Source organism: Anopheles cruzii, chromosome 3 (assembly GCF_943734635.1).
Source record: "Anopheles cruzii chromosome 3, idAnoCruzAS_RS32_06, whole genome shotgun sequence".
NCBI classification, from domain to species: domain Eukaryota; kingdom Metazoa; phylum Arthropoda; class Insecta; order Diptera; family Culicidae; genus Anopheles; species Anopheles cruzii.
The window spans coordinates 48,116,208-48,141,100 of NC_069145.1; the positions used below are offsets into that span (position 1 = coordinate 48,116,208).

Consider the following 24,893-nt stretch of genomic DNA (forward strand, 5'->3'; position numbering starts at 1 on the left):
ACAATCCTACCACGATGGATCCAGCAGTGGCATGGTATCAGGATGAACAGGATGGTCCTTCAAAAGCAGTGTGGATGCGAATCTGGGAAACGAACTCCGACATTTGTGGTCCGCTGTATCCTAACTACGGTCCTGGCTCGAACGGCCAAGACAATTTGAAGGCCTCTCGCGGCACAGGTGCTGTTGAACATCAGCAATTGCCTGGCCACCACTGCGATGGTGGAACTAATGCTACCAATGGCAATAATGTCAACAATCATGGACTGGAAGGATTCGGAAAACTCGATCCATCGAACGGGGTGAATAACGTGACTGGCAATGGGACCATCATTCACACCACTAGCAACAGTGTTAGTAACAATTGCAACAATGGCAACAACACTGGAAGCAACAACTCAAGTCACAACATCAACTGCGGTGTCACGAACGGTGGAGAGCTGCAATCGACGGCTGGTGGAAATGGAGGCAATGGTTGCAGCGGGAATGTTGGTCCTATGGCGAAAGGCGGAGGTCTAGTCAGTAGCGAGAAGAACTACAACCCAGTGCGTAAGAAACTGGGCAGCATGACAGATAACAAGGCTAGCACTTTTAACATGAACAAGCAACAGCAACGACTGATTGGTGTGCACGGTGGATGCCCGTGGCGTCCGCCAAACTGCAAGTACGGTCGAGGAATTATTGGGTAAGTGACATCCAGGACATTCATTTTGCTGTCCTGTGGTATAGATTCGCAAAAGGTTTGATACAACATCCATTCAATCAGTTCAACATCCAGACACTTTGTAAAGTCTTAACACATGCTGGCCAATGGGGTTTGCTGGATTACTTTGGTTTTTTTTGCTAGGTCTATGCTGAGCAACAATTTAATGCGCAGTTTCACTGGCTTTGTTGAATGGCGCACACACCACACCTATAATTATCGGTAACCACATGCATCTCCCCGGTCCGTTCTTCTAAGATTAAAAAAACGTTCATCTCAGGGAAAACAGTTTTGGTATTGTTCTGATAATCAGGGATAACTGCTGTAGCGGAGTAAGGGGAGAAAATCACAAACGGCGTTGGTGCATATACTTGATACGGTTCGGGAGATTATGACGGAGTAAACGTTACATTGTGCGCAGCTTGAGACTTGATGCGGGTCAAACGATAACTCTATTTTGTTTCAGTAATTGGCGAAACAAGTCTGCTGTTTTTGTAACGCTTGTATTTAGAAAAATATGCCAAAAAATGTAAAAACCCTAAACGACTAAGATGCGTCTTGGATATCGATCCTCAACCTCAGCTGACAAACATGCAGTTTGTGAAGCAGAGATAAGGACTGTTTGGCAGGAAAGCTAAACTTTCCACAGGGGGCAGAGAGTAAATCATGTACTGATAAGGCTGATTGTTATTATACAATAACCTGAGTTTGGTAGTATGTGTGCACAGCAGCATTCCATCACTACCTACGCACTTGTTGATATGAGAATCGAGCTTTGCATGTGACCAGGAACACTGCGTTTTGGTGGTTACAGTCGTGTACCGAATATTTTGATAATGCTGGAGCAAGATTCCCTTTTTACTGTGTGTTAATTTAGTTTACCGTAAAAGCAAACCCATATGTAAGCCATAATCGCTTCAGTTTATCTAAATTATCAGCATTTATGACAACTATTTTATTTTTAGTGTTCCATGGCATTGAAAACAAAGGTTGCATTATATTGATTTTGAGCGAGAAACCGAATGACCCATTACGCTTATTTTACTACTACTATTGTATTGCTTGTTTATTCGTTCTATATACTTGTTTCGAGTGCTCTCGCAGAAGCCGTAGAACATGTTCTAAAAGTTTTACCATTTCATTTCAACCAAAGTCGATAAAGTCAAAGTTTCTGCTGCTTTAGTCAATCATAGGTTTCGAATACATGCTTCCGTCATCAAACCGCAAGCGCGCGGCTCTGTAAAATGTTTACACCCAAATCTATTTCCTGATGCTCGGGGTTCTCGGACTTGCAGATGCTATGGACAACACGATTGTTGATGATGTTGGTACTGATGCTGCCTGGTCTGGTGTGTTCGAAAATGGAACGACCTTTATGAATATTGATCATTAGCGTGTCACGGCTAATGTTGAGTATAGCTTTGCGCAAATATACCATATATTTCTTCTTTCCTCTATTTCTTCACTTATGGATCGCTTACTTGAACTAGCAATGGCACACATGGTAATCGAATTCCTTTTTCCATGAAAATATCTTAATATCGTGTTGATAACGAACAATGTAAAACAGTGCAGTACTGTGCTGATACTGATATCCTTCAAATGCTCCATTTTGTGCGGCTTTCGTGCATTATATATTTGATACTATTCCTACCAGCGCCGACACCGGAGAAACAGATCGTAGTTTGAATATTCTTATGTGTTACATGGATGATCTATCCGGAAAATCATCTTTGGTTTCCAGTATAGCCAATATACATGGTTAGAGGCAGAAATTTATTGTCAAGTAGTATGATGAATGTTCTTCCATTTGGAGTTTCTGCCGAAAAAATCTCTCGAAAGATTTTTTACGCTAATGGTTTTGTCTCGACGAATTAGAGGATTAAAAAAAATATAATTACACGATCTTGTGTACGAAGATGCGAAGATTGAAATCCTAATTTAACGGTTGACCCATTTCCGCTACAAATAGCTCTGCTCTTCAAGTGCAAAAGAAAAGTACTTATCAGAGACACGCAAGTGTGTGGCAAAACTAAATTTATGTTTCGTCCTCTAAACGTCAGCTCTCAGGCATGGCGACAAGACAGGGCCGAACAGAGCGATGCGATGTATTGGCAGTGCGAAATGCTCCTTGCAACTAGCAACTTTCTTGAGTGGCCACACGAAAGATCGTCTTTCTAAAGTACCTCCACGGTGGGATGCTGCTTGCGCGATTGATTTGGAAAAAAGGCAGCGCAGCGGATGGAGAGAATTGGGGTACATTATAAATTATGCCATGCAGTGGTGAGACGTCTAGCGCTGATATTATGTACATTACCACCTGGTGTGAGGCATTAAACCCTTGATCGATGCGATGGTATTACAGTTGTAGGCACATCAGGAGTGGTTTTGTAGTAGGGTATAATCTCGACGTAGCCCAAACGTGTTTACCGTTCACTGTGGTCGGCCTTGTCCTTTTGATGAACCGGAAACTATACACCCCACCACGCGTCTCATCACACCGCGTGTTACCAAGTGTCGAGTTTGTGACATTATGTGGATGCAGCGCCACGTTTGCCGTTTACTGATGTTGAACTCGTTCGTGTTAAACGTTTCGCGTTTCGTGTTCAAACAGGAAAACTGATTAGTTATGGACGTACGAAGGGGAAAGCTATGTTGGCGCATTATACTCGAATGATGATCGTTTGATGATCATCTACCCTCTTCGATTAGAAATTTTTTTTCGGAAGCATTTGCTTCATTTGTGAATGGAATAGTTAATATTTAACACTTTTGGTAAAGCATGTGATTGTGATGGTTTGATGATCAACCGTCCTATTCTTATCTGTGGCGCTTTCTCAACAAAAAGCAAACAGCCGTAGGTCTTGTGTAGTAAACCACCGAAATCATAAAACATAATAGGGCAACTTTCGGGATCCTACGAGACAAGCCGTACCGGCGAATAAATCTAATTAACTGAAATCTTTAGCCACTTGTGGGGTTCCGATTTTGGAAAAATGGCATTAGCAGCATCTCTATTTTTTCCGTAGCGTGTGGTGGAATCAATGAAAGTGGCTGGCAAATAAAAGGTTGTACATTCACCGTGGTTGGCGAAAGAAAGTTGCGTGATAACGAGAGAAGTGCTAGTCTAGCACTTGCCGGCAACAAGTGGTTGCATTCAGAAGCGTGCAGCCAGGTCCGAGAAGCGTTTTAACGGAGGTCGCTCTTGGACAACGCACGTCAGAGAGAAGCCATGTTGAAGTCTGCCACAGAACACAGAGCAAACGGAAGTTTATTGTGAAATTAGACGCCGCTGTGCCTTACAGGCGGCGTAATGCGAAGCAATGCGCAGTCACAAATACCCACACGGCTTTGCGTATTGTTGTTTATCCAGTTGTGTCTCGCACATGCACGATGACGCTTGTAGTTGCATTTTACTATGAGACATGTACGTTCAACGATAGGAATCATCGTCATGATCCTGTTATGTTTGTGTACCAATGTTCTTTGAAAGGGGTTGTGCCGTCATACAGGTTGGTGATTTGTTTCTTAACCTTTCCACAATAATGAAATCGAGGTTTGTTTTTTCTTTACAAGAATACGGACACCGCAAAAGTTTCCACCTAGTGTAATGTATTATCAAGATTGTACTGTGTGAACATTTGTTGCATTCACAATAAATATTTTTTTTTAACATGGCAAAGTCATGTGAATTCATTCACGTAGAAATTCATGTGAATTAGTGCATAATGCAGTCTCTCTTAACACGTGCACACACCGAAGTCGCACGCGAATGCACAAAACTGCATTAATTGGAAATGCGTATACGTTCCATTGCAACTCCGGGTTTAGCGATACATTTCTTCATAGACCGGAAACCCCTTTTTTAATGGAACCTTTCCAGTGTTGCCCCTCCGACCATGGATACTATTTATGGTGCTCTTTTGGATTTTCTACCAATTTTTAGTTTCTTTTGTGGGCCACATATGATATAGGTTTCTTCGGGGCATTCGATCTGACCGAACCGAAGCAGGCAGCATATCCCATCTTTTTTTGGCCGTAGCCACGTGCGGCGATTTATTTTGCTTCCACTTTAACTTTCTATACGTTTTCTTCTGTAATTCGATCGTGTTCCGCACTCGTTCCCAGTAGTGGCAGTCGATTTTCGTTTCGTGTCCAGCTCTTTTTGTTCACGCACAGTCCTCCATAAATAACAAACATTTTACATTGACATTGCAAGTAGTCATTGAAGTACCGAATTTATCGTAATACTGGGACGGTTTACAATTATGAAACTGGAGTCGATACGCACACAATACTGATTTATCCCGTCCATTTTTATCTTACATTTTAATTTACTGAATAAAATACCCTCCAGAAATCATTAAACAAACTTGTGCTGTAAAACCGTAACGATTGATCATTAATATGCAACTCATTAAAACTAGTTTTACAGATATTTATTTGTTTATTTAAGCATTTGGATATTTATTAATTATAATATTTAGGGTCTGCCATTTTCACTTTTCATCTTTGTGGTACATGTATCTTGATCACTGATGCTGTACTGTTTGGTTTTTGATTGGGTTTTGCCAAATGTTCATGCAATGATGTAGATGCGTGTTCGTTAATAGGTGATTAGCCTCTACTCTGCGTCAAGATCAATCGAGCGCGAGTTTCGTGGTTGTAAACTTTCAAAAAAGCCTTATTTGGGTCATAGTGCCAGGTATACTGGGGTGTTCATTAAGTTTTGCGGTTCGATAACAGAGGGCTACAGGCCTAATTTTTTTGTTATGTTTTTATACTCGGGTACACTATGAACGTATGTGAAGTTTCATTTCAATGTGTCAATTCATTCTTTGTTTACAATCTTTTTAGTATCGACGAATTGGGGTTTTCTTATCGTTGTGGGGAGTCAGTAGTTTGATTAAAATGTTCTTCGTTTTTTTAGGTTACATCAAGAGATAGAACAGTTCTACGCCCACATGGTTCCGACGCCAACCGAGCATGCATTACGGGTGCTGGTAGTTGCTCGGATAGAACAAATTGTGCTGAGTCTTTGGCCCTCGGCTAGAGTCGAAATGTTTGGTTCTTTTCGCACCGGACTCTACTTGCCAACAAGTGACATAGGTATGTTGGTGAAGTTCGTGAATTGTTGTGCACTTTTTGGACACTCGTAGGAATAATATTTCTCCTCTTCTTTCTTCCTTACCTTAGACTTGGTTGTGATTGGACAGTGGGAGAAACTGCCACTTAGGACTCTTGAAATGGAGCTGGTCAATCGCTACATTGCAGAACCAAATTCCGTCCGTGTGCTTGACAAAGCTTCCGTGCCGATCGTGAAGCTGACGGACAGAGAAACGCAGGTGAAGGTGGATATTTCATTTAACATGGAATCGGGCGTTCAGTCTGCCAAGCTGATTAAAGGCTACAAACGTGGCTACCCTGTACTGGAAAAATTGGTGCTGGTGCTCAAGCAGTTTCTACTGCAACGTGATCTAAACGAGGTGTTTACTGGAGGCATATCGTCTTATTCGCTGATACTGATGTGCATCAGCTTCCTACAGCAGCATCACCGAAAGCCGAATGCCTCCTCCAACCTCGGTGTGCTGCTGATAGAGTTCTTTGAGTTGTATGGGCGGAAATTTAATTATATGAAAATCGGTGAGCATCTAGGATTGCTTGTGTGATTCTTGAGCACATTAATGAGTATGGTTTGCATTAAACAACAGGAATTAGTGTTAAAACTGGTCGGTATATACCAAAGGAAGAATTGCAGCGTGAAATGATTGATGGTCATCGGCCCAGCTTGTTGTGCATAGAGGATCCACTTACTCCTGGTAACGATATTGGTCGATCGTCGTACGGTAAGCAGGACATCTTATCTACAACTAACTTTCACAGTCTCAGCAACTAATTTTTCGCCTTTTTGTTCATAAAGGAGCTCTGCACGTGAAACAAGCCTTCGAGTATGCATACATAGTACTAATGCAAGCCGTTTTGCCATTGGACAAGAATTTGACCGACTGCAACCGGCAAAGCATACTTGGCCGGATAATACGCGTTACAGACGAAGTAATCGAGTATCGTAAGTGGATTAAGGACACATTTGAGGCAAGACTGATTCGGCATGCTGGTGTACCGCAAACGGGAACAATGACGTTGCTAAGCGACCAACACTATTTGTCGCTACAGCAACAGGGACTTTCTTTGACTCAGCACCAACAGCAGCAGCAACCGGTGCAGGTACAGGTTTTACACCACCAACAGCAGCAATCTGCACAGCAACCATCGCCGTATGCGAGGATTGTGTATCGACGACGGCCCAGCTCGTCTAGCGTTGAAATGTCGGAAGAAAGTATGGACAGCGATGGGGGCGGAGACTTTAATTGTGTAGCCCGTGATGTGTCACCGACCGGCGTCAACCGCTCACCAATCGAAGTGCACGAATTACAGCAAAGTGTCGGTACAGCAGGCCAGCAAGCGGTTGTTATGGTACCCGCACACATGGCATCATCTCTTCCGCACGATCTGTCGATAGAAGAAAATAACATGATTAACATGGCTCACCAGCAGCAACAGCAACTGGCCGACACAAATGTCGGTGATGGCCCGGTAATCAACTACAACACCAACGTAAGTAGTATGCTAGCGATTTGGCACAGTGCTATGATGTAGACCCTGTAGAAAATGCACGTTCCTATTGTGCCGGTTTGTTTTACCTCTCGGTAGATAAACACTCGTCGCATTATACCGTCGTCTAATCAGCAGCAACAGCAGCACCAACAGCATCACCAGCATCATCAGCATCACCACCAGCAAATTGTGAGTGGAAAGAATTTGTACAATCGTGGCAGTTCTGAACGTTCGATTATCACAAATTCTGTCCATGCTGCGAGTGGGAATTGTAGCAGTAGTGGTACTAATGCCGCCGGTGGTGCCAACAACAGTAACGGTCCTAGTATACAACAGCAGCCAATTAACCAAAGCAATGGTTTAGTTCGTCACAACAGCAAACATAGACGTTCGACAGTTAACGTCCTAGGAAGTTACCAACCGCCCGTCTCCGTTCTCAGTACTGTGAATAACAATAACAACAGCAACTCCAGTAATAATAACAACAATCTAGTCACCGGTATGGTTGTAAATGATGAAAATATGCTTCAGTATGACCCGAGCTGCAAGGCACATCCAGCAGGTTCGATTCCATCTCTTCTATCAGGTGTTCCTGGTGCTGTGGCATTAAACAGTACTGGCAGTTGCCTTAGTGCACCGAATTCCGTTAAACACTACAGCAATATAAGCAGCAGCAACAACAATAGTAGCAATAACTGTAACAGTAATGCCATCATCAGCATTAGTAGTATCAGCAACAGTAGTACCAGCAGCAATAGCAGCAGTAGCAGTAGCAGTAATAGCACAGGAAACGGAAACAGTAAAAAGCACAGTTCAAACTCTTCCAAACGCAAAAAGACCACCTCTCCGGGGGAAAAGAAAGTAGCCGGTGGCTCCTTGCTCGGTGGGCAAGGAACGGCGGCAATTAGCTACGGTATGGTACTGGGGGCTAGTGCATCCTCCGGTAGCGGAAGTACGGCTGCCGGGCTGGACAGTCGATGATAGCCACCAGTGGTGGGAGGGTTCCTTGCAAGGGTTCACTACTATCACTATTAAAACAACAAAAACATACAAATAGGAAAAAAAAACGTGAAAACAAACATGCAAAGAAGCCGTGACGGACGCATCTAATGAATTTGCCAATTGTAGTTATGACCACAACAGAATAAGGGAGATAGCAGAAGTGGATACACAGTACGGAATGGCTGGTCACGAATCGAGCGTCACAAAGACAAAGTGTTAACACAGAAAAGAAGCTTGAAGGTATGTTCAATATTGGCGAGGGTTGCATAAATCGTGCATTACCACTCTAAACCATTAGTTCTACAGTCGATATACATTACCTTACTGATTAAGATTGTATTGTTTTCTACGATTATCAATATCATGCCGCCTGATACCGATTTTTTTCTAAGAGTTGTTGCTATTGCTAACGACAGTGTTAACACAGCCGGGATTTCTTTTTATCCGTGTTTATTTTGTCGAGTTCGGCGGTGTCTCTTTATGGACCAAGTAACTATAACTCTATATTGTTCAACATGACGGAGCATACAGTTCTATAAATTCGCCGAACCTTCTAAAAATCAGGAAAGAATTTTCCGTTTTCCGTGTAAGCACAAAGTGTTTCCAATGGTCGAGGTTTCCTTTCGAACCTAGGTAACCATAACATACAAACTTTAATGTCGGGAACACATTCGGGACTCAACCGTATGATAAATTTGCTTCACTTTGCTTAATTATATTCGTGCAGTCATCATCAGCTTTTACCTGTTTATATCTATTTTCATTGATGTGGTACTCAAAACAAAATCTTTGCGTTAGTTGGACCATTTGGCTTCTTTGAGTGATTTTAGCTTTTTCGAAACTAGTACCACCGAGAAATTAGTGGCTATTTAAAACAAAAAATTGAAGAAAAATGAGTTATTGATCCACATTGTAGCGGTATATGAGGTATGCCTTAGGAATACAGAAGGTTTAGCGGATAGCATCCATCCAGTGAATGAATCAGTATGCTGATAAAAAGATCGCAATGATGTTAGTTTGGATTTTTTCTCAGTGCTCGACACCAGCGAAACAAACTTATACGTAATAATACGGCAAAACCAGCTGAAAACATCTGAACTCCTGAAAATTAGGGTAATAGTTTATAGTATAATGTTATTCAAAGCGAAAAAAAAAACATAAAATGAACAAAAATTATTTCAAGCACGGTGCATAGTGTCACCATGCTCCGGAAGATAAATCGTTAAACAGAGTGGCAGCTTCTTTGTCAAGAGAGGATAAAATGGACGCCGTGATATGTATCAAATCTATTTTATTTATCTGCTGCAATATCCCCTTCAGTGATCGTGTTGCGATACGTGGAACATTTTCTGAGGACAAGATGATGTAAGCGCATACTTTTTTCAAAACGCCGCTATGTATGTGGTTGTAAATACAATATAAAGTTTCGAAACAGTTTCTTGTAGGCTTTTCGCTATAGTTGTAATGTTAGTAATGATTGCATGATGATTCTGCTCACCACTTGCTACTACCGTAAAAATACGACGAATACTACTATTAGTGCTACTACGAACTACAGCTGCTCTAACTTTTATCACAAGAACAACTATTGGAACTATGGCTAATAACACTATTGATATTTCAACTAATGCCAGCACTATTGTATCAGTTACAGTTGTTATTGTCTCGAGAATAATATCGTTAATATAGTTTCTCTCGGTTGATAAATAGTGTGCACATTTTCGACACATGCACATGCCGCAAACAAACACAGTGTTTCTTCATTTTAACTGCTCATTGTTTGTGCTTCGCAGTGCGTTTTGTGGATGAGTGATACGGTTTAGATAAAGGAAAGCAAAGAAAACCATTAAAGTAATGCAATTACGTTGAAACCATCAATGTAATGATAACATTCAACTCAGTAAATGAAATGAACCAATTATCCGAATGAACACATTCAACCAATAGGCGACAGACGCCAATGTAGGCGCAGCAACTCGTACATCAACAGAATTGCACTTCAGCTACTAGCAGCTTATAGTCTTAGGCTTGATGATGAAACAGTGACAGGACGATTTAGTTTCCTCTCCGGATACAAACGATCAACAGTGGACATTGTAAACTAAACAAAAGAATGTGTAAAGTTTTTTGTCACTGGTAAAAGATCACAAATCGAATTAAGATCATACTGCCAATGAATGATAATCTTCACAATGCATTTATCAGCCACAGTTTTTGAATCGCGAACTGATAATTTGACAAAGCTAAACTGGTTGTGAATGACTAGAAGAGTTAGTTCAAACCATTTTAAAGTGCATGCAGCAGTGACTATTGAGAAGCAGTTGTGCAATATTTCCAATGCTTTGCAATTTCTTATTTCTGTATAAAGACGTTTCAAATTGTTTTTACCATTAAACATCTTTCTTGTAACAAACATAAAAAGGATAGTGGAAGAACGTTTTCAAATTCGAATCCGTATTCTTTATTTATAACCTTTCGATTAAACAGGCAAAAGAATCGAATGTAAAAGAACAAGAAATAAATTCGTGAAATATTGGCGTTACGTAATGGACCATCGGTGAGGAGCTAGCTTATGCTTTTCTTGCTTGATAATTTTTCAATACTGCTTTTGTTTTCTAAACGAAACCGTCTGATGCGCCAGAAAAAATAATTATTCCTTTGTTAGCGCTTGTATAATACTAATTGACGAGATATGTATTTCATCATTAAACCTAAGACTTGGCCAAAAGATAATCAAAATAATGGTACTAGGACGATCCGATGGCTGATCGAAAACCAGGTTAAAGAGAGTGCAGTGAAAGGGATGAACAAATAACATAAACCAGTCATTTTGAGTACAAAGAAGCACCTGTATAATTTATGTGTAAAATAATACCTAGGCAATAAGATGTAAATAACGTCAGGAACCAGAAATTAACGAAAATGAAATAAAAAATTACTGCTAATGATACCCCGTTATGGCGAATGCCAGATGGAAAAGAAATGTTTTCTCCCTTGCGCCCTCTTTTTTGGTACTGTTAAGGTTTCAACTGTATATTATGCTTTGCTGAACTAAGGGATACAGCATGTGGAATTTTGGATAAGCGTTGGTATCTGATAATTGTAAGTAAGCGAACGCGGACTCTGACCCTAACCTTGACGTAATGAAGTGAGTCGGACACGACTCCGGCGCACACCCCTTAATGAACTGCCTTTTGCCTGATTACGATTTTGCCTTGTTTTATCGCTAACCCAACGAGTGATTTTATGTGCGGTTCTATGTAATGGTCCCTTTGCCGGGATTAAGTGTATAGGAAAATGTAAGTCTATGAGGGGTATGCTTTGATTGGTAGTCTCTGTTTCAGTTTAGTCAAAAGTGGTTGTCCATTCGAATTGGTTCTATTTAATTTCGTTTCGTAGGTGCGTTTGAACGAAGCAACAGTGTGATAGGATGCATGGTTGACGGTGCAACCAAGTGGGAGGGTTTGGTTTCCATATGTAAATGTTTACACCGGCAGCAGAGAGTATCACGCAAACATTTGCCTTTCAAACTGCACTGTACTTTAACCCCTGTGCTTCGAAACGGTCGTATCGAATTCGGAAGTTTAAATGATACGTCCGTAGACTCGCTATCTTATCGTGTGGTTTCAAAAGTTTTACAGTTTTTACTCCTTAAAAGATGATCAACGAGGCCTTTGGCGCAGATTAGGTCTTTTATGGAAGCCCGTTCACGGGGGGATTTACAAGTGTCACTGCTACAACTTTGAAAATAAGGTGTAAAGCCAAAAATAAAAGCTCAGTTGCAATCATGTTGGCGATACAGACGTAACCTACTGTGATGGGCCGGAACGCTGTTACGATTGGCCCGAATTAACGGGAGGCTCGTCTTCTACGGCAACGTACAAAAAAGGTCATTAGAACACACTTCTTCAATTTGGCTAGCAACCGCGTGGCAGCGAGCTTCATGTGAAACGATGACGTTATAGCTTTCAAACTCGCCGCACATGCGTGTTGTCGCCGTGATGACGTCAGAATAAATTACCGCCAAATGTGTTGGAATTAACTGTGAATCGTTCTAAGAAATTTGCAGAAAAGGACCGCTTGGCGGTTATTGTTGCCGGATGATTAATGTGCTAAGAAAATAGATTTTTTTTCGATGCATACTTAAACCATTTTCCTATGCATTTGTGGTACTGATTTAGTAAATCCGAAATACGCAATGAAGACAAAAGTATTGTTTCAAAATAGCTTCATTGAATGCGAAACAAGTGAATGAGGGACACGTTGAACGTTCGCTGTTACGCGAGAGTCCTTTTATCTCAAATTGGTTGATCTTTTATTTGGATTTACGATAGTTGATAGTGCTCGTAGCCAGTTTGTTTATTTACTAATATCAATGAACACTTAAGTAGGTAAACAGAAGCAGCAGAATATTGTGGAGCGTGATATTTCTTATCACTCGTCCATATTTATTCAACTGCTAACAGTGACAAAGTGTTGCGGCGTGTAAATGTCGAGATCAGCCATTCGAAGCTTGTTCGGCACAATAATTTACAAAACTAAGAAAATAAAGAGTCAGAATAAACGGAGATAACTGAAACCACTCGATTTTGAGAACCACTTCAACACGCGGTCTTTACCCACGTGAGTGTTGTGAGTGACGGACGGGATTTTCTTGCCACAGCGCTCGAAACGTCAACGTGGGAAGTTATCTTACCCGAGCGCAGTGATGACGACCACAATACCGATAATACCGGTAGACGGTTTTGCAAACAGGATTCGATCGTAGAAGACGACGCCGGCGGCGGTTTCGGTTTGGTATTTACACTGTCTGTCCGGTTTGGTTGCGCCATGTAGTGAGTTCACGATGTTTATTGGTGAGCGTTGGCTTCACGCGCCGCTGTCTGGTTCCTGTTTACGGCGTCTAGATAAGAGCCGCGAGGGGGTGCGAGAGACTCGTCCTCGTCATCGCGGAAACATCGTTGCCAGCATGACGAATATAGTCAGTTTCTGGTTTGCTGTTGAACCGCGCTGGTGATCGCCACCCGCGCGGCTTCTGTTTGGGCGATCGTACTTACTCGATGCCGTCGCGTGTGCGATAACGCGCCGCAGAGCGAGGAATGCTGCTGAGTCAGCCTTTTGCTAATGGGCATACCTGGATTGCAAAGTCTCGTGTATAAAGCAACCAATCAACTGCTCATTCTTTAACCGACACGTGCATAATTTGATCGACATTATGCAACGTGTGCAAAACACAGAAAAACGGTAATGCGGTCAAGCGTCTCTCTTGAGAAAACCACGGACAGACGGGCGTAAGTAATAAAAGCGGCCAATCAATAGGATAGTGAAGTGAGAGAGAAAGCAAAGTGATATTCAACGAATGATCATCAGTTTTTTACGTACGTACGTAAAAGACCAGTCCCTCAACGGTGGGCGCATTTCGGTTTTTTGTCAAACACTCCAAAACCTTGAACGCACGGCCTAGCTACCAACCTTAACTTCACCACACGACCCGGTATGGCTTCGTCACAGCGTAGCAAATTGATTGGCGTCATTCACGAAGCCACCAACAGCGCCCGTTTTGTGGTAAGACAGCAGAAGCTAAAGGAAAAAAACTTTTCGAATTGGGTTGATTTTGGAACTACCTTTACTTTCCTCACAGATCTATAAGTTACCCTTGTTCGAGGAGTTGTTCTCGCATCAGGTACGTATCACGCAAATTGTACCCCGCGATGGCTGGAGCGAACAGGATCCAACGGAGCTTCTGGCCGCAGTGCGCCTCTGTATTGTCGAGGCGTGCTACACAATGGAACGAGCAGGATACGTAGTGAAGGACATTGCGGCCATCGGCATCACGAACCAGCGTGAAACGACGGTTGTGTGGGATAAAAACACCGGTGAACCGTTGTACAATGCGATCGGTGAGTCATCAAAACTATACCGTAAAACAATGACTCATTAACACATGTTTTGACTATGATTGCAGTTTGGAACGACATACGAACAGCTGAAATGATGGACAGCGTGCTGGCGCACCAACCTGATCACAGTCCCAGCAACTTTCGCATGATTTCGGGCCTTCCAGTTTCGCCTTACTTTTCGGCCCTTAAGCTCAAGTGGCTAAAGGAGAAAGTAGTCGCTGTGCGAAAAGCATGTCGGGAAAAGCGATGTTATGCTGGGACGATCGACACTTGGCTGCTGTGGAATCTAACTGGTGGCCCTCAGGGTGGAGCCTTTAAGACTGACGTCACGAACGCTTCTAGGACGCTGCTGATGAACATTGAGACGCTTCACTGGGATCCACAATTGACGAAATCGTTTTCCGTGCATCCAGACATGCTACCAGAGATCCGAAGCTCATCGGAGATTTACGGTTATATTAAGGACAACTGTGTACTTGATGGAATTCCTATCAGCGCTATTCTCGGCAATCAGCAGGCCAGCCTGGTTGGTCAGCGCTGTCTGAAGGAAGGTCAGGCCAAGAATACTTATCGAAAAGGATGTTTTCTGCTGTACAATACGGGAACTAGGGTACGTTGACATCGGAAGTTTACATTCTTTCTTTCCAATATTTTCTAATTTCCTTTGCTGCGATATTCATTGTGTTTTAGTGTGTTCAATCATCGCACGGGTTAGTAACGACTGTGGCCTACAAGATGGGAAAAAACGAACCGGCGGTGTATGCTTTGGAAGGTTCGGTAGCTGTTGCCGGCGTAGCTATGAACTGGCTACGTGACAATCTCGAGATGATCAAGGACATTCCAGTTGACTCTGAAAAGGTACGTTTGCGGTGTATGAGCTTTGAAGTATATGAATGCAGTAGACGGTTTATGGTTTTATGAACCATCACTGTGCACACATCGCCTGTGAAAAGTGCGAATTTCGCTGTTTAATGAAAAGAGATAACGAGTATCTAGTGCAATGACCATAATAATAAGCAGTAAGCAGTAAATAATAAGCTTTTCATCACTGAACCTAATTTATTCTTGTTTAAGATATTGTTGTTAAACCTTCTGTTGAAATCCGTATTATCGCTAACTTATGCAATTAAGACGATGCATGACGACGACGATGCTAATTGAATCATTGATCCTCCATCGCCTTTAATTCAACGGAAAATTGAAAAAGGAAACATATTGTCAGAAAAGTTGCTTACTCATTTCTATCGTGTTTCACCGGAATGAAATAAAATTGATAATAACACATAATTCATTTTATTTCTTTTCATTTTATACGGCGAAGGAACTCATTACGCACATACATTTATTTCTTGTTTCAGATTGCTGGCAGTGTGTCGTCGACGGGCGATGTGTACTTTGTACCTGCATTCACTGGGCTGTACGCTCCCTACTGGCGAAAGGATGCCCGCGGGTAAGCAACGTACTTTTTAACTCTCTCGTTTTTGTATGGCACCATCCTTATCTCGGGTTTAATATTAACTTTTTAACAAAGAATGTAGCACAAATTTGATCGCCGACCAACCTATCTTGAACCCATCAATTTTGCCTCATAGCCCTGTACTATGCTCGGCCATAAAACTGGCACACAATTAAGATAGAGCCAGAGAGATAGCAGTCGGTGGGGATTTTTGCCCCCCGTTCGAAATCACTGTGCTTGACATCATCTTTGTCTGAGCCGCAGTATTATCGTTGGTAGTAGAACCCGAAACTTTCCGATCAGCGTTGAACGTTGTCACAGTGCCGATCGTGATTGACTATTTTTATTTTGATTTTTTTAAGTCAGTGTTAGTAGCAGTGGCTAAGATGAAGGTTATGTTGCTTTTAGACAAGTTTGTTACGTTAGGCTTCCGTAAAATAAACGGCGATCGTTCCGCGATCATCACAATCCACCGTTGACTGAGTAGGGTCTTGGTCGTTTTAAATATTTTTTTTTCGTTACGCACGAGTGCATAGTTGCTTACGTCGCGTCGCGTGCGTTTTAGCTTTCGTGCGAAGATCGATTATGGTGGCCGTGCGCCCATAATTAATGCTTGGTTGTTTCTTCCATTTGCAGCATTATTTGTGGTTTGACCAGTTTTACCACTAAGCCTCACATCGTTCGGGCCGCTTTGGAAGCGGTCTGCTACCAGACGCGGGATATTATTGAGGCTATGAAAAAAGATTGCGGGTAAGTGCGGGCCATGCTTGTTCTCCTACATACGCTAGTGGTTGCAGCATGTTTATCGTTCTTGTGTGGTCGTATATTTTCACAGCATAAATCTTAACAAACTGCACGCTGACGGTATCATGTCCAATAACGGGCTGCTAATGCAACTGCAGGCGGATCTAAGTGGTATTCCTGTGTGTAAGTAAACGAAGGGCTCTAGTGTTGACGATGGCGCAACACTCACGAACGTAGTGGTCGGAACGGGTTTATTTTACATTGATTACCGCTTTAATGGGTGTGCTAGTATGGAACGTGTTCAGTGTGCTAAGTGCATAGGGAAAGTTTAACTTTACTACTTTGTCTTTTCAGTGAAAACGGAGGTGCACGATCCGGCAGCTCTCGGTACGGCGATGGCCGCCGCTCAAGCGGAAGGTGTAGACTTGTTCAAATTCGATGCAGATAATCGGTAAGTGTGCTGGTCTTTGGTACGTGACGTTATTCTTTAATCCGTAAATTATTTCATATTGAGACTCTCGAGTGATATTATGAGTGCTAGTGAACGGTTACGAGTAGTGTTAAGCAATACTAGAGTTCGTTGTCTAGGTGAAACTAAATAAAGTCCACGTCAAAGTTAACATAGTTCATTTGGCCCGTATCGATTTTTGTGATAACCGTCACTAATAATTGCTGAGATATACTAATGTTGGCACGTTCGTTTTTCCAGTGGGTATGTGGGAATACATGCACACCACGAAACATTTCTTCCTACAACGACGGAAGAGGAACGAAACGCTCGATACACCAAGTGGAAAATGGCGGTTCAACGTAGTTTAGGTTGGGCGGTAACGAAAAAGAGCGATGCAATGACGGGTATGAACGATAGGGCAAATTGTCCGCCTATCTCGCGTTTCGAAATATCTCTATTAATTTGTTGTGTTTTTTTTTTCGTAGATGAGCGATACAGTTTGCTGGCATCGATACCAGCCGGACTCTTTCTGGCGGCAACGTTCATAATGTTGGTGCTGTCTGAACGACGATGATTGATCGGTGGACCAAATGATGGATCATGTATGACTTAGTAGACTATTGTAATTCTTTGAAGATTTCGAAATGAGTTTTCGTTCCTAATAAATTCTATAGCCAACCCGTTTTTACTCGTCGAGTAAAAAATCAGATGTTGTTCCAACTAAGTTTTAATTTAAAAAGCTTAATAGTACAGATCACCAAAATTTAATACTTCTGATAGACTTGAATACTGAACGAGTTAAGGAACTGAGCAAATCAGGCAACAAATATTCCAGGCAGTGTGCTTACTGCGATCGGAGGGTCGTAAAAACAGTAGTGGTTAAAAAAATGTTAAAGATCAACAGAGAAACGAAGTTAGTCACGCGCTATGGGCGAACTAATGCAGTATTGATTTGTTTGTTATAACATTAAGATGGACTGGAGTGTTTTTTATTAGAATTATAACTATCAATTGTTCATTATTGCGAACTTCTTAGATTTGTTGCTATACTCCTATGATAGAAGCTCATTGAAGACAAAATGTTAGATTTATTAGGAAGAAAAGAATAATTTTGACAACTGCTGCTAGGTATTCGCTTTGAAAACGATGATCAGTTGATCATTTATTCCGGTGAGTAATGGTTTCGTTAGGTTTGAATAAAAACGCAACAAAAATCCGTAAGCCTCCGGTTGATTTACAGTTGTTTTTTTAATCCCGTATTGTTGTTGATATTCCGGCGAGTGATGGTTTCGTTAGGTTTTAATAAAAACGCAACAAAAATCCGTAAGCCTCCGGTTGATTTACAGTTGTTTTTTAACCTACAATTTACGTCCAGGCTATCGTAAGTTCTACGTTAAAAAATGACTTATAATTTTTAGCTTTGTAATAATCCGAATTAGGGAAGAAATTGGAAAAATTTCGCTGAGAATTTGCAAGGCGTCACACGGTGTGTGGTGGTCGGTTTGACAGCTAGTGGGCGGGAGGACTGATGCCCGGGTGTCCGGGTGCCCGGGTGAGTGAACAACAGTGAGTGTCGTTTCTGTGGTTGCTAGGTAGCGATGGAGACGCATGGTTGTCGCTAGTGGCAGTAGAATCACTCAGTGAAACTCAAGCGAACTGGGAGATTTTTATACCATTTTGATGTTGTTTCGATGACATACTGTGGCAGTCACATGATACCAAATTGAAACAACTACATGCGCACCAGTGCTCCGAACCGGATGTGTGTTTCTTGGTCAGAATTTCGTGCTATCCGGAGACAGGTGATAACATAACAGGCCAGTGTACATAGCAGACAGCCGATGGTTGAGCTCTAGAGCAGTCATTAATGCTTTCCTGAAAAGGTAGTAAACTGAAAGAAGGAATGCTTTTAGAAGCCAAGCCAACAAAGTGTGACTCACAGAGAGTGTGCGTAATGTTTTCGGATAAAAGTTAAACGTGTTATAACGAGTGAAACTTATGCAATATAAGTTAGTCGCAGTATACTGAATTATCGATTGTGCACATGAGTTTTCTTTACAAGACGGCAATTCGTACAAACAAAAATCAAGCAATAGAATACGTTTGTTGCTAGTCTTCCATTAGTAGTAGAAGTTTGGTGTTAGTTGATTGATTGAAATGCGCTACTTAGAGTGGTAACCGTGCGAAAAGTTTGTGAATGTTGTGATGGCTAACGATAAAGTCCATTGAACTGTTGCTGCTGCGACACTTTCTTTGACGCTAAGGTTTTACGCACGTTACGGGTGTCACTATGCTTCCACCATGGGTTGTATTTCATCTGCTGTTTATGGTGCAGTTTTCTCCTAGACTACGTGAGTATCAAACTAATTGGCGCACTGGTATGCCGCAGCAGAAGGCATCGAAATGTTGGTGTCTTGATTTAATTTGCATGCATAAATAACTAGTAGCTTACACCTCGTTCGAGGTTAGACAGGTTAGTAGGTTCTTGTAGGTGGACAGGTTAGTAGGTAGGCCGCAGTTGTCATCACCCTATTTAATCGCGATTATAATCTCCTTTCATGGCCTCACGCATTCTGATTACGCTAGGCAAACGCTTTTTAACCATGGCTTACGGGTTGCCAGTGTTATGAGTATGAGTTGAGAAGAGTAAGCGGAGTCGAAAAATCGATTTCCTTATACGAAGCGACATAAACAAACGAATTGTACATGGCGAGTGGCACCGTGTGGCATCAATACTATCAGTTTGATCAATTTTTCCAACCTTGAGTTTCTTTATGCTTCTGTGGTGTCTTTGGTTTGTTTTCTGTAACGTGTTTCAAGCAGATCATTTAAAACTGACTCTTTTTAATGCTTTATGGGGTTTTACTGAAAAGTCAAAAGTCATTCGATGACAAAACTATGAAAAGCATCCCGAGTTTAATTCTAATGTTCAGCTAAACGAGTGATGTGGCTTAAACGTTCTTTTGCAGTAGACCAGTACGTGACAAATGCTACTTGTTAAGAAAGTGTTAGCAAGTGCAACTGAAGCGCACTTGAAGCGTGCTCCGTTGCAGACGTTAGTTGGCAGTGAAAGACACCCTACAAGAACTGGATTGCCATTCTTTCTTTATTCTCAAGAGCAGTTCTCTTACGCTGTTCTTTTGGCTAGCTTTGCGATGCTTTGAAGTGTCCATTGCCCATGGAGTTCTGAAGTACTGCAATTTTTCGCTAGCATATTTGGAATGTATTTTCTTAATCAATGATTGATCTAAAAAATCGAATTCAAACCCAAAATGCCTTTGGAACTCATACCACAGGTTGGAAGAAATGAAGTTTGAAGTACCCTTATCTACCATTTTTTGGAACCCACTCCACTCTAATATAGCCTGCACTCAATCGTATTGCATGATTCAATAAGTTTAATAGAAAGTAGTGTGGTAAATAAGACGAGGATGATGACGAAGAGTCGAGCTCATAGCCTTACACCGTGGCAATGGATTTCTATTAGAATAGAAAATAATGTCTTAATATAAAGATTATCAGACAGGCAGTCATAGAAAAGATTACTGGATATTTATGGTTTGCATGTTAATCCCATACTCATGTAAATCCATTTTTTGTACAGAATGTGAAGCCATCCGGTCGAAGTTTAACAACTACGAAACAAAATTTATCAATGATTTCATCAACTTTACTCGGCCGGCTGGAGATATTATGGAACCAATTTACTACGACTACGACAGTGGATCGAAAATGCGACCTGGTTACGGGCAAGACTATGAAACAGGTATGACGCTAGGCGGACTGCCAATACCGGAGGAGGGTGTAGGCCGCTCATTACCAGCAGCCGACGAGGGAACCCGACCCCCGGACATCTTTCCCGATCCGGATAAAATCTATGCATCATTCGTCAACAAGAGCGCCATGAAACACAATCGCTATAAGGGCGAAGAAAATGTGATAAAAGTTTGTAAGTACGGGAACATGCCGTAAGTACTTCCCAAGGCGCTCACTAATCTCTTGATTGATTAACAGATTCCTCAAAATCGCTGCGTAAATTGCCTCAAGTACACACGACGGATGATGAAAGTTCATTCGATAATTTAAACAATGATATGAAGGGACATGATTTTATTGACAACATTATGTACATCTATTACGGCACCAACGGAAGCTTGCGCAAGGATCTTGGTGGCAATGTGATCGTCATTGGAGCAGTTTTTGCGCTTGCTCCACAAATTCTGACCAGTATGATACTGTTCCTAAGGAATCGACGCCTGCGCCATTTCAACGCTTTCTATCCCATCTGTTTGAACCTATTGCTGGCACTGATCGCATCCAATTTGTCGTTCATTCTCGGCGTTCAAGCGACACGCAATGCGATAAGATGTCAACTAATTGCCATTCTGCTGCACTATCTCCACCTGAGTACAAGCATTTGGTGCTTCATCTACATCTACGTCATCTATGATTTAATCGTTAACGAATGCGCCCCGAAACTAAAATATCATTATTTGATGGGTTACGGTGTTCCAGCTGTCTATGTTTTGGTAAGAATTTCTAAATTAAACTAATGATGCTTGATTTGCGATGCCTCCGATAAATTGCTGCCGCTAAAATATGACTAATTGTTTCGTTTTCTCTTTTCAAGTTTTCCTACGCCTCGTCGATAGATCAATTCGAAACGCATCGTTACTGTTGGATGTCGATTCAGAAGGGTATGATCGTAAGCTTCATGATCCCGGTATCGCTTCTCATAATTCTAACGACCGTCCTTGGCACACTCAGCTTGAAGCGCATCTCAACGAAGCAGACTGAGCTACTGTGCGAAAGCATTGAGAGCATGATTGAGACAACTTCCAAATGTAACGATGTAATCTACCCTCAACTGCCTTCGTTTGTCGGAATGAACATGTCGATGGTTTGTCGCAGCAATAGCTATCCGCAACTAGAGCAGATAAAAGATCGTTGCTGCCAAGAATTTGGCGACTGCGGAACGCGTCACTCCGTAGTGACATTACCCCAGCAGACGACGATCGGCATGACCACGAGTGTATCTGGCCTGACGACAGCGAGCCAGAATGCGATGAATGTTATCAAACGATCTTTCGATTGTTATGACACTCGGATCGATCTTGGCCAATTGTCGCTAGCCGAGTTGGCAACTCCCAGCATGACATCGGATGTGCAGGATTTTGATGATTTTAAAAAGGCGATCAAGTTCGGTCTGTTCTTCCAGCCCATCTACTCAATTTGTTGGTTTTTGGAGGTGATCGCACTTGAGAACATTCACTCTTGTGTGATGCCGGTAATATTTGCCATAACTTTCAATATCCTGGTAAGTTTCTATCCCGAGTATGTCGAGTTCACTGTCTAATAATGGTTTTTATTGATTAGAATTGGTGCATGTTGGTGCGCTCATCAAACGTGTGCCCCTACGTCAGTGCTACGGTAGAAAAAACGTCCGACAATCCTGTCGGTTCGTATGGAGAATCCATAAATGGCACTTTAGTTGGCCCGGGAGTAGATAACGATGCGACGCAGACCAGTATCTGTACGGACACGATTCCACTTCTTTGCGCTTCCAATGGATCTACACTAAATGGAAATTCCACCGCATGTCCTTCGATGCAGGGATCTGGGGGTGCGCTTACAACTGTGCCAAGAAAGTTTTCGACCGCGTCGGAGCACGATCCACAACAGCAGCAATCTCTGTTGTACAGCAACTACATCGGTGGAAGCAACATGCCCATTTCGTGGGAGTCAAGCATTGATGTCGGTGCGTACCATTTGCACGAAACAAAATATGCGGATTGTATCAGTACGATCAGCAACTAATTGAGTAATGGTAATGGTACCAGTACCAATGGTATTAGTTTGGATTTGGTAAGACATAGCGCAACGCAACGCCATTATTGATGGTACACCGGTCAACAGGATGCATATCAATATGATGTTAGATTATCTGGATACTTTCCACAACGCGAATTATCATTGTGGCTGCCGTCCCCACGACCGGATGTGAGTGAAGGGTCTTAGATCCTAGGAAAGCAGCGTTTGTTGTGATAAAGCTGTAGCGATTTATTGCTTACAAGTTCCTCTGAGCGTCATCATTATAAGTAGCGGAAAATATAAATAATCCTATCCTAAGCCAGTCTATGTATCGTTCAATTAATGGTTGAAATATCCCAAAGCTATACAGAAAAAGTCAGGTATTGATTTCATAATAACACTGAAGCTCACTTAGGCGATTTTTATGATTTATTAGTTCTATATTGCTCCACAGACGAGAGTATTTTAAAGTTCTCTCACGATCTGCAGCATAATTGTGTTTCGGTGATTGTTGTAACATGCATTAAAAATGCTATTAGCCACAATATTGTGAGTAGCTTCCTCTTAATATAAGTTCGATGCATTACGCAGCAAACTATTGTGGAGTGCGGTGGTATTGTATGTTAAAAACAAATACCATATATGTTTGAATTATGCTACAAGCAATATTGTATAAAAATTATACAATACGTATGAGTTGATCGTTTAAAAACAACAGCAACATCTGTTTTTGAGGTTGAAAATTACACTGAATTCAAGTCGATAAAGCAGACGTAATGAAACGCATCTTTGAACGAAATAATTGATTCGTGATACAGTGTTCAGATAGATCCCTGCGTAAAACAATGAATATCTTATACAAAAGTATTGACTGCGTCCACTTTTATTATGTGCAGAAACATGTCCTCCAGCTTTTCGATCCCAGCATTACTTTCGGAATAAAGGAACAGCATTGTCGTTACTTTTTATTGGTGTTTTACACTAACAGTACAAACAATATTCTAACAATCACATACCGAAGCGTATCGATAAAATGAAACTATATCGAATTGGTGAAGTCGCGGCGTATTGTTTCGAAATCTTAAATCATCACAAATAGCTGTAATGGTCATAAATCCTGAATCTTATATTGTTAGCCAAGGCAGTTTGGATTGTGTGGGGTCTTCTGAAACTTTTTAATAGTTGCTAGCAAAAGCAGCCTACGTACAAACCTACCACCAGAATTTCACATAATCTTTTTAAAATATTAGCTCACGATATCCAGCAAATTAATAGCACCTTTTGGGAAGGCATACTCTTTTTTACTCCCATAACTTATGTATCCAAGTCATTTTATGTATGTACTCAAACTTCATTGAACTTCACGAATCCACTAGAGAAGACCTCTGACAACGACATCTGAGAGAGTTGTGCGTTGAATTTATTATTAAACGCGTTTCATAGGCACCAAAATAGTGATACGACATCTATTTAGCGAATTTCTACTAGTAAATTTTCTTCTCCTAGGATCATCCTGTTATATGGTGATCAACACTAGTGATGAAATATAATAATGAGGAAAATGAAAACATGTTTTAGTGATAATATTTACATTCAAATAAAGATTTTAGAACAGAACATAGTATCGCCGTAAATTTTGTTTTTGAAATGAGAATGCATGTGATTTGATGATGCAATGATTTGGAACGTACGAAAACCGATTGACAGTCATCACACGCTAGCAGGACAGGTGAATTTGTGCGGGAGTTAACGTTAAAAATGTAAACCTAGTTAATCAGATGGTATTTTTCCTATACCTTATAAGACTATTTACTTTCGACTTCCAAATCAGATTTATTTCGGCAATTATTAATTGCGTGTTTAAATAATCGTGCTTTCTGCCGGCAGTCGATATAATTGTAGGGTGGTGAATTATTATTATTATTTTTTTATTATTATTATATTATTATTTATTATTATTGTGGTGGTGTATTGTGGGATGGTTGCTGTTTTGCTCGCTTAAAAGGAAAGACGTCCCTTAGTTTTAGATTAGCCTTTTCATGGGCTTATGATGTCTTTAATAGGTTAGATATCTCATCGCATTTTCACTTTACGATAAGCAATATTTTTTATTGATTGTTTTGTATTTTGTAGAGAAACTTTTTCATTTGCAATATTATTAGCAATAAACAACATACAACGAAACCATTTTTTACTATTACTAGTTGAGAGACC

At 41.4% G+C, this 24,893-nt stretch overlaps 3 protein-coding genes across 3 annotated transcripts; all 3 read left to right on the forward strand.

Moving 5' to 3' along the window:
* The first annotated feature begins 14 nt into the window (after positions 1 to 14).
* Positions 15 to 11,264, forward strand: LOC128275734 (terminal nucleotidyltransferase 4A-like). The gene is made up of 6 exons (XM_053014344.1): positions 15 to 682; positions 5,631 to 5,809; positions 5,897 to 6,343; positions 6,412 to 6,546; positions 6,621 to 7,315; positions 7,412 to 11,264. Exons 1-6 carry the CDS (start codon positions 15 to 17, stop codon positions 8,294 to 8,296), a joined length of 3,009 nt encoding a protein of 1,002 aa, XP_052870304.1. The 3' UTR covers positions 8,297 to 11,264.
* Positions 11,265 to 13,360: 2,096 nt separating this feature from the next.
* On the forward strand, positions 13,361 to 18,089 carry LOC128274198 (glycerol kinase-like). The gene is made up of 10 exons (XM_053012307.1): positions 13,361 to 13,882; positions 13,959 to 14,217; positions 14,283 to 14,827; positions 14,908 to 15,075; positions 15,576 to 15,667; positions 16,310 to 16,423; positions 16,509 to 16,600; positions 16,772 to 16,868; positions 17,127 to 17,272; positions 17,354 to 18,089. The coding sequence occupies exons 1-10, from the start codon at positions 13,814 to 13,816 to the stop codon at positions 17,440 to 17,442; spliced, it is 1,671 nt and encodes a 556-aa protein (XP_052868267.1). The 5' UTR covers positions 13,361 to 13,813; the 3' UTR covers positions 17,443 to 18,089.
* Positions 18,090 to 18,919: 830 nt separating this feature from the next.
* On the forward strand, positions 18,920 to 23,195 carry LOC128274197 (uncharacterized). Its single transcript, XM_053012306.1, has 5 exons — positions 18,920 to 19,219; positions 20,473 to 20,817; positions 20,883 to 21,397; positions 21,499 to 22,185; positions 22,245 to 23,195. The coding sequence occupies exons 1-5, from the start codon at positions 19,159 to 19,161 to the stop codon at positions 22,683 to 22,685; spliced, it is 2,049 nt and encodes a 682-aa protein (XP_052868266.1). The 5' UTR covers positions 18,920 to 19,158; the 3' UTR covers positions 22,686 to 23,195.
* The last annotated feature ends 1,698 nt before the right edge of the window (positions 23,196 to 24,893 follow it).

Coding starts and splice junctions, on each gene's coding strand:
- LOC128275734 (XM_053014344.1), top strand. CDS start 15: ATGGATCCAGCAGTGGCATGGTATCAGGATGAACAGGATGGTCCTTCA. Junction 683..5,630: donor TACGGTCGAGGAATTATTGG/GTAAGTGACATC, acceptor TCGTTTTTTTAG/GTTACATCAAGAGATAGAAC. Junction 6,344..6,411: donor ATTTAATTATATGAAAATCG/GTGAGCATCTAG, acceptor ATTAAACAACAG/GAATTAGTGTTAAAACTGGT.
- LOC128274198 (XM_053012307.1), top strand. CDS start 13,814: ATGGCTTCGTCACAGCGTAGCAAATTGATTGGCGTCATTCACGAAGCC. Junction 13,883..13,958: donor CCAACAGCGCCCGTTTTGTG/GTAAGACAGCAG, acceptor CTTTCCTCACAG/ATCTATAAGTTACCCTTGTT. Junction 14,218..14,282: donor ACCGTTGTACAATGCGATCG/GTGAGTCATCAA, acceptor CTATGATTGCAG/TTTGGAACGACATACGAACA.
- LOC128274197 (XM_053012306.1), top strand. CDS start 19,159: ATGCTTCCACCATGGGTTGTATTTCATCTGCTGTTTATGGTGCAGTTT. Junction 21,398..21,498: donor TTCCAGCTGTCTATGTTTTG/GTAAGAATTTCT, acceptor TCTCTTTTCAAG/TTTTCCTACGCCTCGTCGAT. Junction 22,186..22,244: donor CCATAACTTTCAATATCCTG/GTAAGTTTCTAT, acceptor TTTATTGATTAG/AATTGGTGCATGTTGGTGCG.